At 38.1% G+C, this 13,337-nt stretch overlaps 2 protein-coding genes across 3 annotated transcripts in view; one reads left to right on the top strand and one right to left on the bottom strand.

The window, feature by feature from the left end:
• HSCB (HscB mitochondrial iron-sulfur cluster cochaperone) overlaps positions 1 to 319 on the bottom strand; it is a 4,162-nt gene extending 3,843 nt beyond the window's left edge. The window contains exon 1 of the mRNA XM_031057458.1: positions 97 to 319. Coding sequence (XP_030913318.1) covers positions 97 to 319 — 223 coding nt within the window. The remainder of the gene's footprint in view (positions 1 to 96) is intronic.
• Positions 1 to 12,811, top strand: CHEK2 (checkpoint kinase 2). 2 transcript variants are annotated; one of them, XM_031057426.1, is made up of 15 exons: positions 1 to 112; positions 1,090 to 1,341; positions 1,855 to 1,979; positions 2,238 to 2,385; positions 3,131 to 3,221; positions 4,181 to 4,289; positions 5,303 to 5,356; positions 5,913 to 5,974; positions 6,459 to 6,558; positions 7,018 to 7,104; positions 7,829 to 7,992; positions 8,204 to 8,319; positions 9,714 to 9,799; positions 11,928 to 12,008; positions 12,578 to 12,811. In XM_031057426.1, the coding sequence occupies exons 2-15, from the start codon at positions 1,095 to 1,097 to the stop codon at positions 12,671 to 12,673; spliced, it is 1,566 nt and encodes a 521-aa protein (XP_030913286.1). In that variant the 5' UTR covers positions 1 to 112; positions 1,090 to 1,094; the 3' UTR covers positions 12,674 to 12,811. The 2 variants fall into 2 exon arrangements, with proteins under 2 accessions (XP_030913286.1, XP_005421491.2); XM_005421434.2 differs by lacking the exon at positions 1 to 112 and having other exon boundaries at positions 957 to 1,341.
• The last annotated feature ends 526 nt before the right edge of the window (positions 12,812 to 13,337 follow it).

Genomic DNA, 13,337 nt, shown 5'->3' with positions numbered 1-13,337 from the left:
GCAGCAGAGCTCCGGCGGGCACGGCCGCACGGTGCGAGGCGACCGCTGGGGGCCGGCCCCGCCGTCTGAGCGTTCAGAGCGAGGTTCAGGTTGGACACGAGGGAAAGCGCCGGTATGGAAAGGGCTGCTGGGTCAGAGGTGGGGTCACCATCCCTGGAGGGTCCCGCAGCCGTGTGGGTGTGGGAGCAGGGGACAGGGGCACGGTGGCATTGGCAGTGCGGTGGGACTCGATGGCCTCTGTGTTTTCCAGCCCGAATGGTGCCGTGGTTCTGTTCTGTCTGCGGGCGCAGCTCTGGGCCTCGCCTGTGTTTGTAAACATCTGTAAGGAACGGGACGGGGGAGGGAACCTGGGAGCTGCCGTGGTTTTATGGCTCGTAATGAAATATGTAGCAAAGCGATAAGGAGAAGTATACATTAAACTGTATGGCAAGCAGCTAAAAACCCCATATACAGTGCTAAGGTTGGAAGGCTCCTGAGCAGTGCTGTGCTGGAGGAAGCTGGCTAGAGCGGGGACTGGGCCAGCATTTAAGTAGAGAAGGAGGCACCGCAGGCTGTGAATTTCCGGGCTGTTTCCTGCATTGAGTCAGTCTGAAAATTAACCGGCAGCTGCCGGGGCAGTGTCTGAATCTGGCAAGGTTTTGTACAGTTACTGTGTACAGGTGTGATAAATCACTCTGAAGCTTTCAAGAAAACCTGTGTGATTTTACAGTTGTCCTTTCAGTTTTCTCTTTGTGCCGGGGACCAGCCGCGGTCCCTTGCTCCGTGCGGGGATGCTCTGTCAGAGCGCAGCCCATGCCTGTATGACCCTCTGGGAGCGCTGAAGTGCTCGGTAACAATCCGGGGATTAATCAGGTTTAGTTCTGCTTTAAAACCAGCAGAGGCCGCCCCAAGTTGTCTTTTAAAAGGAAAACCATGCTGGTTTGCACGCTTCCTGGGAATTTACGTATAACCCAGACATGCACACTTTGGTTGTAAGTTTTGCATCTTTGAGGCTGAGAATGGACTTGGACGTGAATAGTGCAGTGTTTGAGTGTTTGCCAGTTTTACTTTGCTGTAGTAATTGCGTTTTTTTAACATTATCTTTTAAAGCCAGCATGTCTCGAGAGACTGTAAGTGAAGCACAGCAGTCTCAGAGTGCCCAGCAGCCACAGAGTGGGACCAGTTCTTCCAGTGGCTCACAGAGCACTAGTCAGTCTTCCTTAAGTTCTGGGACTCTCAGTTCCTTGGACACTGTTCCCACTCAGGAGCTTCCCTCCATCCCTGAGGACCAGGAATCTGAAGAGCTGGTTCCTCAGCCTTGGGGTCGACTCTTTGCTCTTGGAAAAGGTTTCAGCAACTGTGGTAGGTGCATACTGTAATAAATCTCTTGGTTTCTTTGTAGGATCTCACAAAAGTTCTGAGCAGCTTGCTGAAGAGCAGTGTCTTTTCATTTTCAACTTAGGTACAAGTTAAGCAAATTTTGGTATGGAACATTTTGCTATAATGTTTTATTCCATACTACATCCCAGTGTTTACACTGAGTTCTCAGATATACAGCTGCCATAGACTTACAGAAATCCTGGGGTGTTCATATTCTTTGTTACATGCTTAATTTAAAAAAATATATAATTTATTTTATTTAGTTATATGTCTCTGTATTACTGACAGTGAACTAAAAATACCACTGCTGAAGAGGGTAAAATTATTAAAGAATTGGACAAGGTGTGGTGCTTTGTATGAGTTAAACTTTCTATGGGAAGAATCTTGTTTCTGTTATCCTACCCATTACCATTTGGAATCATTCTGTGGTGCCATAGTTATTAACTTCCTGCAACATTGTCTTCTTTCTCTGCTGTACCTTCCCCTCCTCTGCAGACTGTGTCAATGAGGAGTACTGGTTTGGGAGGGACAAAAGCTGTGATTACAGCTTTTCTAAGCTGGGATTGTCTGAGACTGGCTTCTACCAAAATTATAGCAAGAAGCACTTCCGAATTTTCAGGGTAAGTGCTAAAACTGTTAATTCTGTCTGTTTTGGCATAATTTAAAAAGAGACTTTGGGGCAGAGATCCTAAAGAAATCAAAGTATCTTCAGGGTTAACTCCTTTAACGTGACTTTTGGCGATGCCCCATTCATGTGGTTTATGAAATAAACTCAGTCTCATTTCTTGAGTCAACAATAGTAAATTTCTAGTGTATCATGTCTTTATTGTAAAGTCATTTGTTCTTTACTGTCATCTTCCCCATTTTTTCCCTTTGAGGAAATGGGTCCAAGAAATTCCTATGTTGCCTACATTGAAGACCACAGTGCAAATGGGACATTTGTTAATAGAGAGCTCATTGGAAGAGGGAGGAGGCTTCCACTGACACACAACTCTGAAATTGCATTGTCTGTACAGACCAATAAGGGTAAAATGTGCTTTAACTTAAGTAGATTTTTCATGTATTGACCAGGAGGTTGTTTCTGCATTGATTTGAGTGTGTTTCTTGGGAGCTGAGCTGCTTCATGAGCACATCTCATTAATAGATGTTTTAGTACTCACATAAAAATTATCCATGTCAACCCTAGGAAAAAACCTGAAAAAGAGAACTTAAAGAAATCTGTATCAGGCAGCACCTTACTAGAGTATAAACTTTTATAGGTTTTTTCCTCTTTGTGAAACCCTTTTGGGCTTCAGTAGCTGTGGATATGATGGTGGGAACAGGGGAATCAGACTATTCAAGAAAAGTTGAAAAAACCCTCCCAGATACCTAACAAAATACTGCATAATAAATAGAAAATCCTCTTAAAAATAAACAGGGCTGGGCTTTTGTTTCTTTGTCTTTGATTTTCCACTAAGATGCTGTCTTCTTGATTATTACTTCTCTTTGATCTTTGCTGGAACATTGAAATTTTTGCTCCTTTTGTCCTTAAATGTAATCAATTACTTAAAGACTGTTGTGAATTTAATCCCAGAATGTAATTTTTTAGCAATAAGATCACCTTGCTAACCCATAGCTGGTATAATTTATAACATATATTTAGTTTTTCCTCTAGCAGGCAGTATTTTCTCAGTTATATTGTTGACTATAAAAGCTCACAAAACATTGCTGTTTCTTGTAATAAAAAAATTAAACCTAATAATAGGAAAATTATCTCCACTTGTCTTCCCAGTGTTTGTATTTTCTGATCTTATGGTGGATGATCAGATGATGTTTCCTAAAGAATTCAGAGAGAAATATATTATGTCAAAGACTTTGGGAAGGTAAGCATCCTTCTTCCCTCAGTAGAAAGGGTTAACATCATTATCATTATCAGTATCTTGTGCTGGAATTATTACCAGTATTAACTGAGCTGCTGTTTTAAAAGAAAAAAGGAAAAAAATGAATGATAACATGGGAATAAATATTACAACAATTTAAATAAATTTTACAACAATTTAAACAGGAGTTTCAGCTTTGTCTCTCTAATTGGTTTGGGGTTTGTAACCTACCACCAATTGCAAAAACCAGGTTTTGTTTGGGTTGGTTTTTTTTTCTGTAGAAGGGAACGAAGTCTGTAAATTCTTACTGTGTTTTTAAAGTTAGTATATTAATTTATTCAGCTATTGGAAGTAGAAGGAAGAGCTTTATGTTAGAATACAGCTTCCTACAATATCACTGTTGAGGCCTTCAGATGAAACGAACTCTCCAGGAAAAAGGAGACAGAAGCTATTTTAAATGGGAGCTGGTTTTTTTCTCTTTTGGAAGCAGTGAAGAATCTAGAAGAGAATAATTAAGTAGGAACAAATCTGAGTGGAAAACAGAAGATTTTCTTTCTGTAATATAATTGCTATTTAGTAAAAATACAAGTATTGTCACATCTGTTCCTCAGATTTGTGCAGTGTTAAGAGAACTCATTCCTAAGTTCTCGTCTCCTAAATTCCTTTGCATGAAGGAGATGCTGACAGAGCTTGTCCTTCCTACCTGCCAGCACTTCTGGTATAAACAGAATACTGACTCCTGCAGTTTTGAATGAATGGCCCCTGACAGCACTTGTGTTTAAATAGATTTCTAACTCTTGAATGTTTCCTGAGAAGTACTGTAGACTTTAGCTGTTGAGTACTTCCTCAGAACAGGCAATGTGCCTTATTCAGAAAGTTAGAAAGCAGCCAGCTCCAAATTATGCTTTCATTTGCCTGCACTTGTCACACAGATTGTTGACAGAGCTGTGCTCTTGTTGCAGTGGTGCCTGTGGAGAAGTCAAACTGGCATTTGAGAAGAGCACCTGTAACAAAGTTGCAGTGAAAATCATCAATAAACGGAAGTTTGTGGCAAGTGGCCTGAGTGAAGAAGTAAGTATTTTTGTCTGTCTGTCTTGGCCACCTTGCAGTGGTCCTGGAATATTTGGTAACTTCTCAGACTCTTCAGCTATTTTCAAATAAGAATTTTCTTACTCAAGGTCTTCAGTATTTAATTTAAAAATGCTTTTTGATCTTGTATGATGTACATATTCTTGTTTTTATTCCTTGACCACATTATGTTCACCATTTAGGACTTTTAATGGGATTTATCCAATGGGTGGTGTGGAGTCTTGCAGGGTTTGGTTTATGTCCTAAAATGCATCAGATAGACACATGATAACCAGCACAGTCTTGACCAAAAAGTGTACCAACTAAGCTAATTTTGTTGAATGCTCCATCATAATACATTTGAAGAAAATTGTATGAAGCCTTTAGGGAAGGCCTAATGGCAGAAGCCAGAATTTGGAGAAGTACAAAGACAACTGGCTCAAGATGCTGTTGTGAATTATAATTACTGCTACATGGCATTCCACAAAACAGACACAGGAGTATATCTGGAATGTTGTGTATGGGTTCAGTTGTGTGTTCCAAGATTGATTTGGATTGGAAGAAGAGCAAAAAAATCCCTGCTGAGCTGATTTCATTAGTTGAGCCTTAGCCACGGGTTAGAGAATCTGTTTATGTTATCTTGCAAAATAGTAGCATGTAATTTTAGGTTGGCCCATCTGCAAAGCATCTTGGAGGGAGAAAAGCTGTTTAAATTCAAGTATATAAGCAAAAAGTATTTTATTTTTTTTAATTTGGAAGCTAGTTGGGGATATCTAACCTGCAGTGAAATTACATGTCTGGAGCAATATCTTGATCCAGATAGTGACAGCACACTGTTTATTTAATTCACTGAAGGTATCTGATCATTTTATGGAAAAAAAAATTGTATGTTATGGTCACTTAGAGTAGCAAAAGGCCTGGAATTATATATTTCCTGGTACTGTCTCTTATTTCTCATATGTCTTATTCCAGAACAGCTCTGTCTTACCCAATATGGTATTTGATTCTTTTAATAGAACCCAGGTTTAAATATCAATACAGAAATAGAAATTTTGAAGAAAATAGATCATGTGAGTATTACTGTAGATTTTTATTATTTTTTGCTCTCTCCTGTATGTACTTGTTTAGTTTACTGACCTTAGTGTAGTAATGAAAGAGCAATTTTATCCATTCAGAAATGTGTTAAAAGGGATATATAATTTTCCTTGTAAATTATTGAATGGATCTTTTTTTCTTCTTTTAAATGTATTATATCCTAACAGATTTGAGACTTTAAAGCTTTGGATACTGAGATGTAAATTTGAGAAGGAACATAACAGGAGAAGTTTTAACTGAGCCCTTGTAGCAGAAATTTTTATTTGATGCAAGTTTTTGTAGATGCTGCAAAACAACTGAATATAAAGACTAGTTAGTTTTCACTGGCAATTTCTTGAATTTGTATCCTCTCTTTCCTCTGCATGTAAAATACATAAAATGTTGAGGGTGTGGTCTGGGGTGCTTGCAAGTCACTTGTGTTAAGTGTTAGCTTAAGTGACCTGGTTTGAAATACTTAAACAAGAACTTTGGGATTAATTTTTACAAATTATTCTATTTGTGTGTCTGTATTTGTGTTTCCTTTTTTGTTAGCCTTGCTTAATCAAGATTAAAAACTTCTTCGAAGCAGAGGATTACTACATTGTTTTGGAACTGTAAGTAGCCTGTTTGAAAGTAAATGCATAAAATGAATTTTTTTTTATAGCCACAATGAACTGTGGAGGTTTTGCTTTTCTTATTTTGTTTTCCTTTTGCTGGCCTCCATTTTCCTCTAAAACCTTTGTAAGATTAGGAGCTAGGATAACCAGGAGAAATCATCCTTTATTCTTTGTAGGCACTCAGGGCTTGGGTATTGTTTGCTCTGCTGCTTTTGTGGATTGCTGCTTTTTTTTTTTTTTTTATTTTTGAGCTTGTAAGTGGAGGCTGATCAAAAATCATGTAACAGCTCCCAGTGCAAACTCAAGAGATTGACCTTAACTCAGCCATGCATGTGCTGTGTTTAGGATGTTGCTCACTCATTTTCAGAAATCTATTCTTTCTCTGTAGCCAGAATAGCCAAATGTTTTGGTCTTAGTCTTGTCTAATGAGATGAATCTTTTGGAAGTTATATGTTGGTTTGTTAGCCTGCATTTGTTTTAGGATGGAAGGAGGAGAATTGTATGACAGAGTGTCAAGGCCAATCAAGATGAAAGAAGATATCTGCAAGTTGTACTTTTATCAGATGCTGCTGGCAGTAAAGGTACATCATCGTGAGTTCTACCAAAAAAAAGTCACTCAGATGAATTCTTCTGTCACTTGTCATTGCTGAAACCCATGTAAGCAATCAGCACAGTGTTCTTAACAAGTTGGTTTAACAAGAGAGAGACAGAAAAGCAGAATTCCTACAAAGGTGACACAGAACGTGGGTCTGCACACTGTGCTTGCATGAGATTTGACATTTGAAGCATAATGATTTCTAAGGTGCTTTTTTGTTTCTTTGTGATGGTGTTTTGGTGTGGGTGTTGTTTTGTTTTGTTTTGTTTTCGTTTTACTTTGTTTTTTTTAAGAGACAGTCCCATGTTAGGAAGCTTTAAATATTTGCCCTCTTACACAGCCATTTCAGTTATCCTGCCATTGCTATGAGAAAAAATGGAAAGCTTACATTTTAAAATAAGTTAATAATCTGTTTTTCCTTAATTACCCATCTGTATGTATTTAGTATCTTCATGACAATGGAATTATACACCGAGATCTAAAGCCAGAAAATGTGCTGCTTTCATCTACTGAAGAAACATGTCTTGTAAAGGTAAGGAAACTTACATTTCTTATTAATGGAGAAATTTGGGAGTGTTCCTTCACATTCTTCTTGATATTTCATTGGACACAGCCAAAAAGATATTATGGAATTAGTCGTACAAACCATGAAGTAACTTGAAACACAGACCTTTTTTTTTATAATTGTAATTTTACTTTTATGGATATTTCAACCCATACACTGCATATGTATTTTCAAATGTCAATGATTTTTTTCCCCTATAAAATCTAAATTCTTGAATTACAGACAGCATTCCCACAAATGTCCAGGCTGTGTGGTGACAGTGATTTTTTTCTTTTGTTCTTTTGGTTTTTTTTGGAGGGGGGGGGAAATTAGGGTTGTGTATTTTCTTTTGTGTTGTTTTTATTTTCCCCCAGAGAAAGCATTTACTATATTTGTATGCTGAAATGCTTATTTTTCACATAAACTCTTCTAATAGGCTACAATACATTTATTCTGTAGTTGTCCATTTATATCCATATCTTAGAGTATTTTTGCTAGTGTAAAGTGTGATCCTTTGTCATATTTTTCCCTCTTCCTCCTCTCCCATTCTCACTTAATAATGTTTGGGGTGACTTCTATTCATAGTCATGTACTGGAACTGGCTTGGAAGGAAGAAACTTAATGCTACCTCCTGATGTATGTCTACAATGTGATGTGTTCTAGTACACTCCATCCTAATATGTAATGTGGTGTTACCATTTTTAAATGCAAGATTACAGATTTTGGACAATCCAAGATTCTTGGAGAAGCTTCTCTTATGAAAACATTATGTGGTACTCCCATGTATCTTGCTCCTGAGGTTCTAAATTCACTTGGGACTGCTGGATACAGCCGAGCTGTGGACTGCTGGAGTTTAGGAGTTATTCTTTTTGTATGGTAAGATATTGTGGAGATGTACCTTCACTGGGCAGTCTGTGACATACATGGCTTGAGACTTGGCAACTTCAGTGTCTATATGAGGAAGTGAAAGTTTAAAACTCTACAAGTATAAAAACACTACGATAGCAGATGCTTTAAAATGTGTGATTTCAGTGTTGCATTTGCTATGAGAAATTCTGTGCTATTTTACTTCTTTTCTTTTATACAGCTTGTGTGGATATCCACCATTCAATGAGCAAAACACTCAACTCTCTCTGAGGGATCAAATCACTCATGGAAAATACACATTTATTCCAAAAGAGTGGAAGCATGTGTCAGACATGGGTATGACTCCAGCACAGTGGATAGCAAAATATCTACCTCTTTTCTTGGTGTTTTTGTTTTCCTTTATCCTCCCTTCAGCTGCATGGCACACTGTTAATATGTTTAGTTTTTAAGCTAATATATTAAATATATTTTTTGAAGTTCATAGTTAAAGCATTAAAAAGAGAACATACTTTATTATTGAAGAGATTTCTTAGTAGTATTTAGCATAATTAACCACACAAGTATAGAGTTTGTGGGCACATACATCTATTTCCCTTCTTTTCACTTTTTCTTCTGACTTTATCAAGCTGGTCTACAGACTTTGCCTAAAGATTCTTCAAGTGTTGAACCAAAAATACCAGGAATTTAAGGAAAACTAGTTAGAATTCCAAAAACCAAACGTTCCAAGAGAGTCCTTTCATGGTGCTAGTCTTTGAGCTGAAAGTGTCAGTCACATTTGAGGAATCATCTATTATGTTTGGCCCACTGTAAGTGAAGTAGTCTGTGAAACTGAGTTTTTGCATAGCAAACTAAAATGATAATTACTGTCTGTGTGCTTTTAGTTTTTCAGGACATTTTATATGCACAAAATAATTGTGGTATTTATCTTGGACACTTCTTTGTATGTGCAGAGGAGTTTCTAATAAATGATGTGGTCATCCTTTGTCTAATAAATTTATCAAATATAACTCCTTCCTGGATAGTTTGGACCTTATTCAATATTAAGTCAAACATTCATGAGAATGTACAATCTTAACATAATTTCCATAGCCCTACTTGTATGTATTCAGAATAATCTGATCAAATGATAAGTAAATCTTGCTGAAAATCCTTTATGGGAGATTTGGAGTAATAAAATACAATATAAATGCCACATTTTCACAGCGTCTACTAAGCAGATTCCTAAGAAGATGAAACTTTATGTTCAGCATACATGTGTATGTCCTGTCTCTCCTCTCCCACTTTCCCAGATGGATAATCTCCTTTCCAAGACACTGTAAACCAGGATAAATTAAGCTGTCGTTGCTTTTCAACAGTAATACTGAAGCTTTTAGGGAAGTGCTGAGCCTCCTGTGCATGCTCAGAACATAAACTGTGTATATGCTAAATACATCTCTGGGTAATTCTGGTGTACTGAGAATTGTTGAGTTGTGTATATTCTGGTGTACTGAGAATTGTTGAGTTGTATATATGTGAAGGAAATATGAAAGAGTGAAGGAAAGATGAAAGATGGTTGCAGTTTGCAGCCCTTCCCATGCATAGCAAAAAGAAAAGGGATCTGCCCAGCCTGCACTTGTATGCATTGCTCTGAAGGGGTGTAAGGCACATTGTCACACATGGTTCTGGTGTAGGCATATTTCAGGTAATGAATGTGTTGATCACATGCCAACCAGCTCATTTTATTGTCTTAGCTCTGGATCTGGTGAAGAAGCTGTTAGTGGTGGATCCAAGCAAACGTCTTACCACAGAGGAGGCCTTAGAGCATCCTTGGCTGCAGGTAGGAATTGGGTTTTAAGTGAAAGCTGAGTTGTTTGAGGGATAACTTGTTCATGTCCTGTGTTTTCAAAGATTTAGTCCCTGTAGAGAGACTGCAAAAGCAGCATGGAGTAGTCTCCTGAATACTTTCTGTCAATACAATAAGCAGCTTCTGCATCCCTTCTGAGACACCTCTTCCCAGAACGCTTTCACATGTGAGATCAAGATGTGGTTTTTAGACCCCAGGTCTGAGTGTGGTTCTGGTAGGATGGACCTCTCCTGAGCATTGGAACAGAGCCCATCTCCTCAGGTGTTTGTGTGGGCAGGCAGTGCAGTTTGTTTCTGGCAAGCATCCAATACTAGCTGGTTTTTACTCTGCTGTGCAGGAATAAATGTCCCTGGTTTGGGAACCCTCTGAGTAGGAAGTGATGGTTTCCCTGCTTCCTGTTACAGTCTAATTAGGTTTGAGAGGGATAGTCTTTAGGTGGTCTTTTCTTAATTTTAGCAGAGGTACCTATGAGCTTTCTTGAATATTTTTGCTTAAAGAGGCTGAAAAATGTCACCCAGCCTACATCTGAGCCGTGCAACAGGTTCTGTTTATTCACACCAAGCACAAGGCTATTCCTGTTCCCCCACTGGGAACAGGAGAATTTCAGATGCTTTGGTAAAGAGCATAAGAAATGGGGGAAGCGAGGGAGTATCCCTCAGTGCTCAACAGCTGATAGTGTTCTGAGACAAAAAACATGTGTGGATTACTCTTTAAAGTGATTAACTTGTCTTGATTATGCTCCTGGGCATCAGGAAGCATTTCCTGGCATTCATGGGGTTTACTTACTCTAGTTTTGTGTGTAACATCTACAGTGAGTTGATCAGAAATAGATTCTTACATTTGAATTACAAATCTGAGCAGAAAAAATATTCAGAACCATGCAACATTGATTTTAAGAATTGCTGATATGCATAAGGGGGAAGGGGAAATAGATGATTGATTTAGATGAGCTAAGAATTTAAGATATTTCAGTATATATATTCAAGTTGTTATTAACTTGATTATATTTTCCATGTAAAGACATCTCTTACTGTTAGGTTTAATTTTGAAGACAGGACAGAAGGTTCCAGAAAACATCATAGCCATAAATCCAGATGCCATCTAGCACTCAGCTGCTGTTCTTTGAGCTGTTTCCCTGCAGGGGCTGTTGTTAAGAGTGTCAGGTGTTCATGAGTGATGTAGACTGCCTGCTTGGAAGGCCAGCATCCAGCATGCTCAGTTTAGGATATCACACATCTCATAGCACCAAAAGAGCTCCCCAGTCCTGTTCCTGTGAGCAGTGAGGAGTTACTGGCTCCTCTCTCCCTCTTGTGGTATCGAAGCCAGCAGGAAAAACCCCATTGTTTCTGTGACCAGCTGATGCCTGTTAGCCCTCTGATCATTTTGGGGGCACTAGGAAATTTTTAAATTTTTTACTAGAAGTAAGCATGTTCTGCATATTTATTTAAACTAGTAGTGCTTTCAAATTAATGTTTTCAAAACAAGTTGTTTTCTCCATTCTTTGTTCAAATCTAGAAGTTTAAAACTTGTTGAGCTGTGTAAACCTAAGTACTGCTCAGTAGAAACGTTTTCTTACCTATATTTACTTAATAAAACATTTTTTAAAGGCATATAAACCATTATTGCTGTTTCTGCCTCTGAAATCTTCACTGAAGTTTTTTGAATGGTACAAGATTAGTTTGGTTGCATGCTGAAGAAAAACCCACAGGTCTTTGTTACATCAATGGAAAAATATTTCTTACCTTATCCATCAATTCAATTGTAGCCACAACCAAATCAGGTGAAGTGGAAAAAAAAAAACAAGTCAAAATTCTATATAAAATTAAATGGATATTCGAGTTAAATCCTTTTTGTAGCACTTAGGAATAGTTAAATAAAAAGGAGATACTGCAATACTGCATTGCTTAGGAAAAGGACCCTCTCCACTGCCTTCACCTAAAAAAAACTCAGTTAAAACAGCTGAAATCCTTAAGACCTCAATGATCTTTATTTCTAATTGTCTCTAGCACTGAATGTCCCATTCACTTCTCTTTGATTTTCCCAATCTTTGCTTTTCCCTTAAATACTCTATATACTACTTAGATGCTGGTTTTTTTTGCAGGATGAGGATATGAAAGCTACATTTGAACAGCTACTTGCTCAGACACGTACCAATATGAACTCACCTGAAACATCAAAAATGGTATGTGCAGTAGATATTTGAAGATTCATATTTGATGCACAGAGAAACTAGGTTTTGAAGTAATCTTTAATAAGAAAATCAGTTAATTTTGAGACTTTAGAGAAATGTACCCTTGTATGTGGCAGCCTGCTGGTTAATTCTGTTTCCTGAAGAACAGCAATGGATTTCCATGTTTTGTCAACACTTTGTTTAAATGTATAGAAACACTTGCCTAGGCTTTAAAGGATTATTCCTATATTTAGAATAAAATTTTTGAATGTATTTTTTAATGGATTAAAGTCACTAATGTTTAGTATTGAAGTAAAAATTCTCGTGCTGGTGCAAGGTTAGGACAGCATTGTGCCATTCATCACCAGATGCTAATTAGGAAAATTGTGAACAGTGGCTGTTTCAAGCTGGGAGCAATGTCTTATATCAGAACCATCAAATATAATTAGATGGATCTTGGGAGAGAAACATGGGTTAGTTTTTGGTCACACTGTCCAACACCTCTAGTTCTGGAGCAAGCAGAAAGTCAGGTTCTGCCTCACCTAGTTTCCTGGAGCAATCCTCCTGTGTTTTTCTTGCAGCCAACCACAACGAGAAAGCGTCCCCACGAAAATGAGGAAGACAATGGCTCTGCTAAACGTGCTGTTCCTTCTACCTCCTATCAGAAAATGAGGTGAAAAGCAAGAGAAAATGACTTTGTTAATGACAGCTTTTTTACGGAGAGCAGAATTTTTTATTAAGAAAAATCTTAATAATGGAATAAACTGTTGAAGATGTATAATTTTCAAATAAAAGTAACTTTGTAAGACTGAAGTGACTGCTGTGAATGCATGAGAATCTGCACAATTAGTCATGTTCTAGTCCATCCAGCTGTCTGACTCGAGGAAAGTATCAGAAAAACTCCTGAACTAATTTACTAACACTTTTTTAGGCTAGCTTTATCCCCACCTACATTCTCTGTTTCTTCTTTTCCAATTTCTAGGTTAGGCATGGAAATAATGGTTAGTCCTAAGAGATGAGAAGGAATACTAAACTTGCTGAGTTTTTGCCTGAGACACAGCATTACCTGACACAATGCTGCCCACAGACTTCTGAGGACACTTAGACTATTCAGTTCAGATGTAAAACTTCTGATGCATCTTGAAGTGCTCTGGGCTTCAGGTAAAGCTCCCCAGTAAATGCTGGACTGGCAGAATCATAGCACTGTGCACTGGGATGGGGCTGATTGGCTTCCAAAGCAACAATTACCATCTGCATGGTGTTTTAACCCGTGTGTACCATGCTTATTTCCCAGAGGAGGGATGAGTAAGAGGAAACATGATAACAGGAGAAGAAATGAAG

Source organism: Geospiza fortis, unplaced genomic scaffold, assembly GCF_000277835.1.
Source record: "Geospiza fortis unplaced genomic scaffold, GeoFor_1.0 scaffold408, whole genome shotgun sequence".
NCBI classification, from domain to species: domain Eukaryota; kingdom Metazoa; phylum Chordata; class Aves; order Passeriformes; family Thraupidae; genus Geospiza; species Geospiza fortis.
Note: the sequence above shows the minus strand (reverse complement) of the source record. Positions and strands in the feature narration are given on the sequence as shown.

Excerpts from the sequence above, each read along its gene's own strand:
- CHEK2 (XM_005421434.2), top strand. The coding sequence starts at position 957 with ATGCACACTTTGGTTGTAAGTTTTGCATCTTTGAGGCTGAGAATGGAC. Across the intron at positions 3,222-4,180 it reads ATGTCAAAGACTTTGGGAAG|TGGTGCCTGTGGAGAAGTCA; the intron begins GTAAGCATCCTT and ends CTCTTGTTGCAG. Across the intron at positions 9,800-11,927 it reads TAGAGCATCCTTGGCTGCAG|GATGAGGATATGAAAGCTAC; the intron begins GTAGGAATTGGG and ends TTTTTTTTGCAG.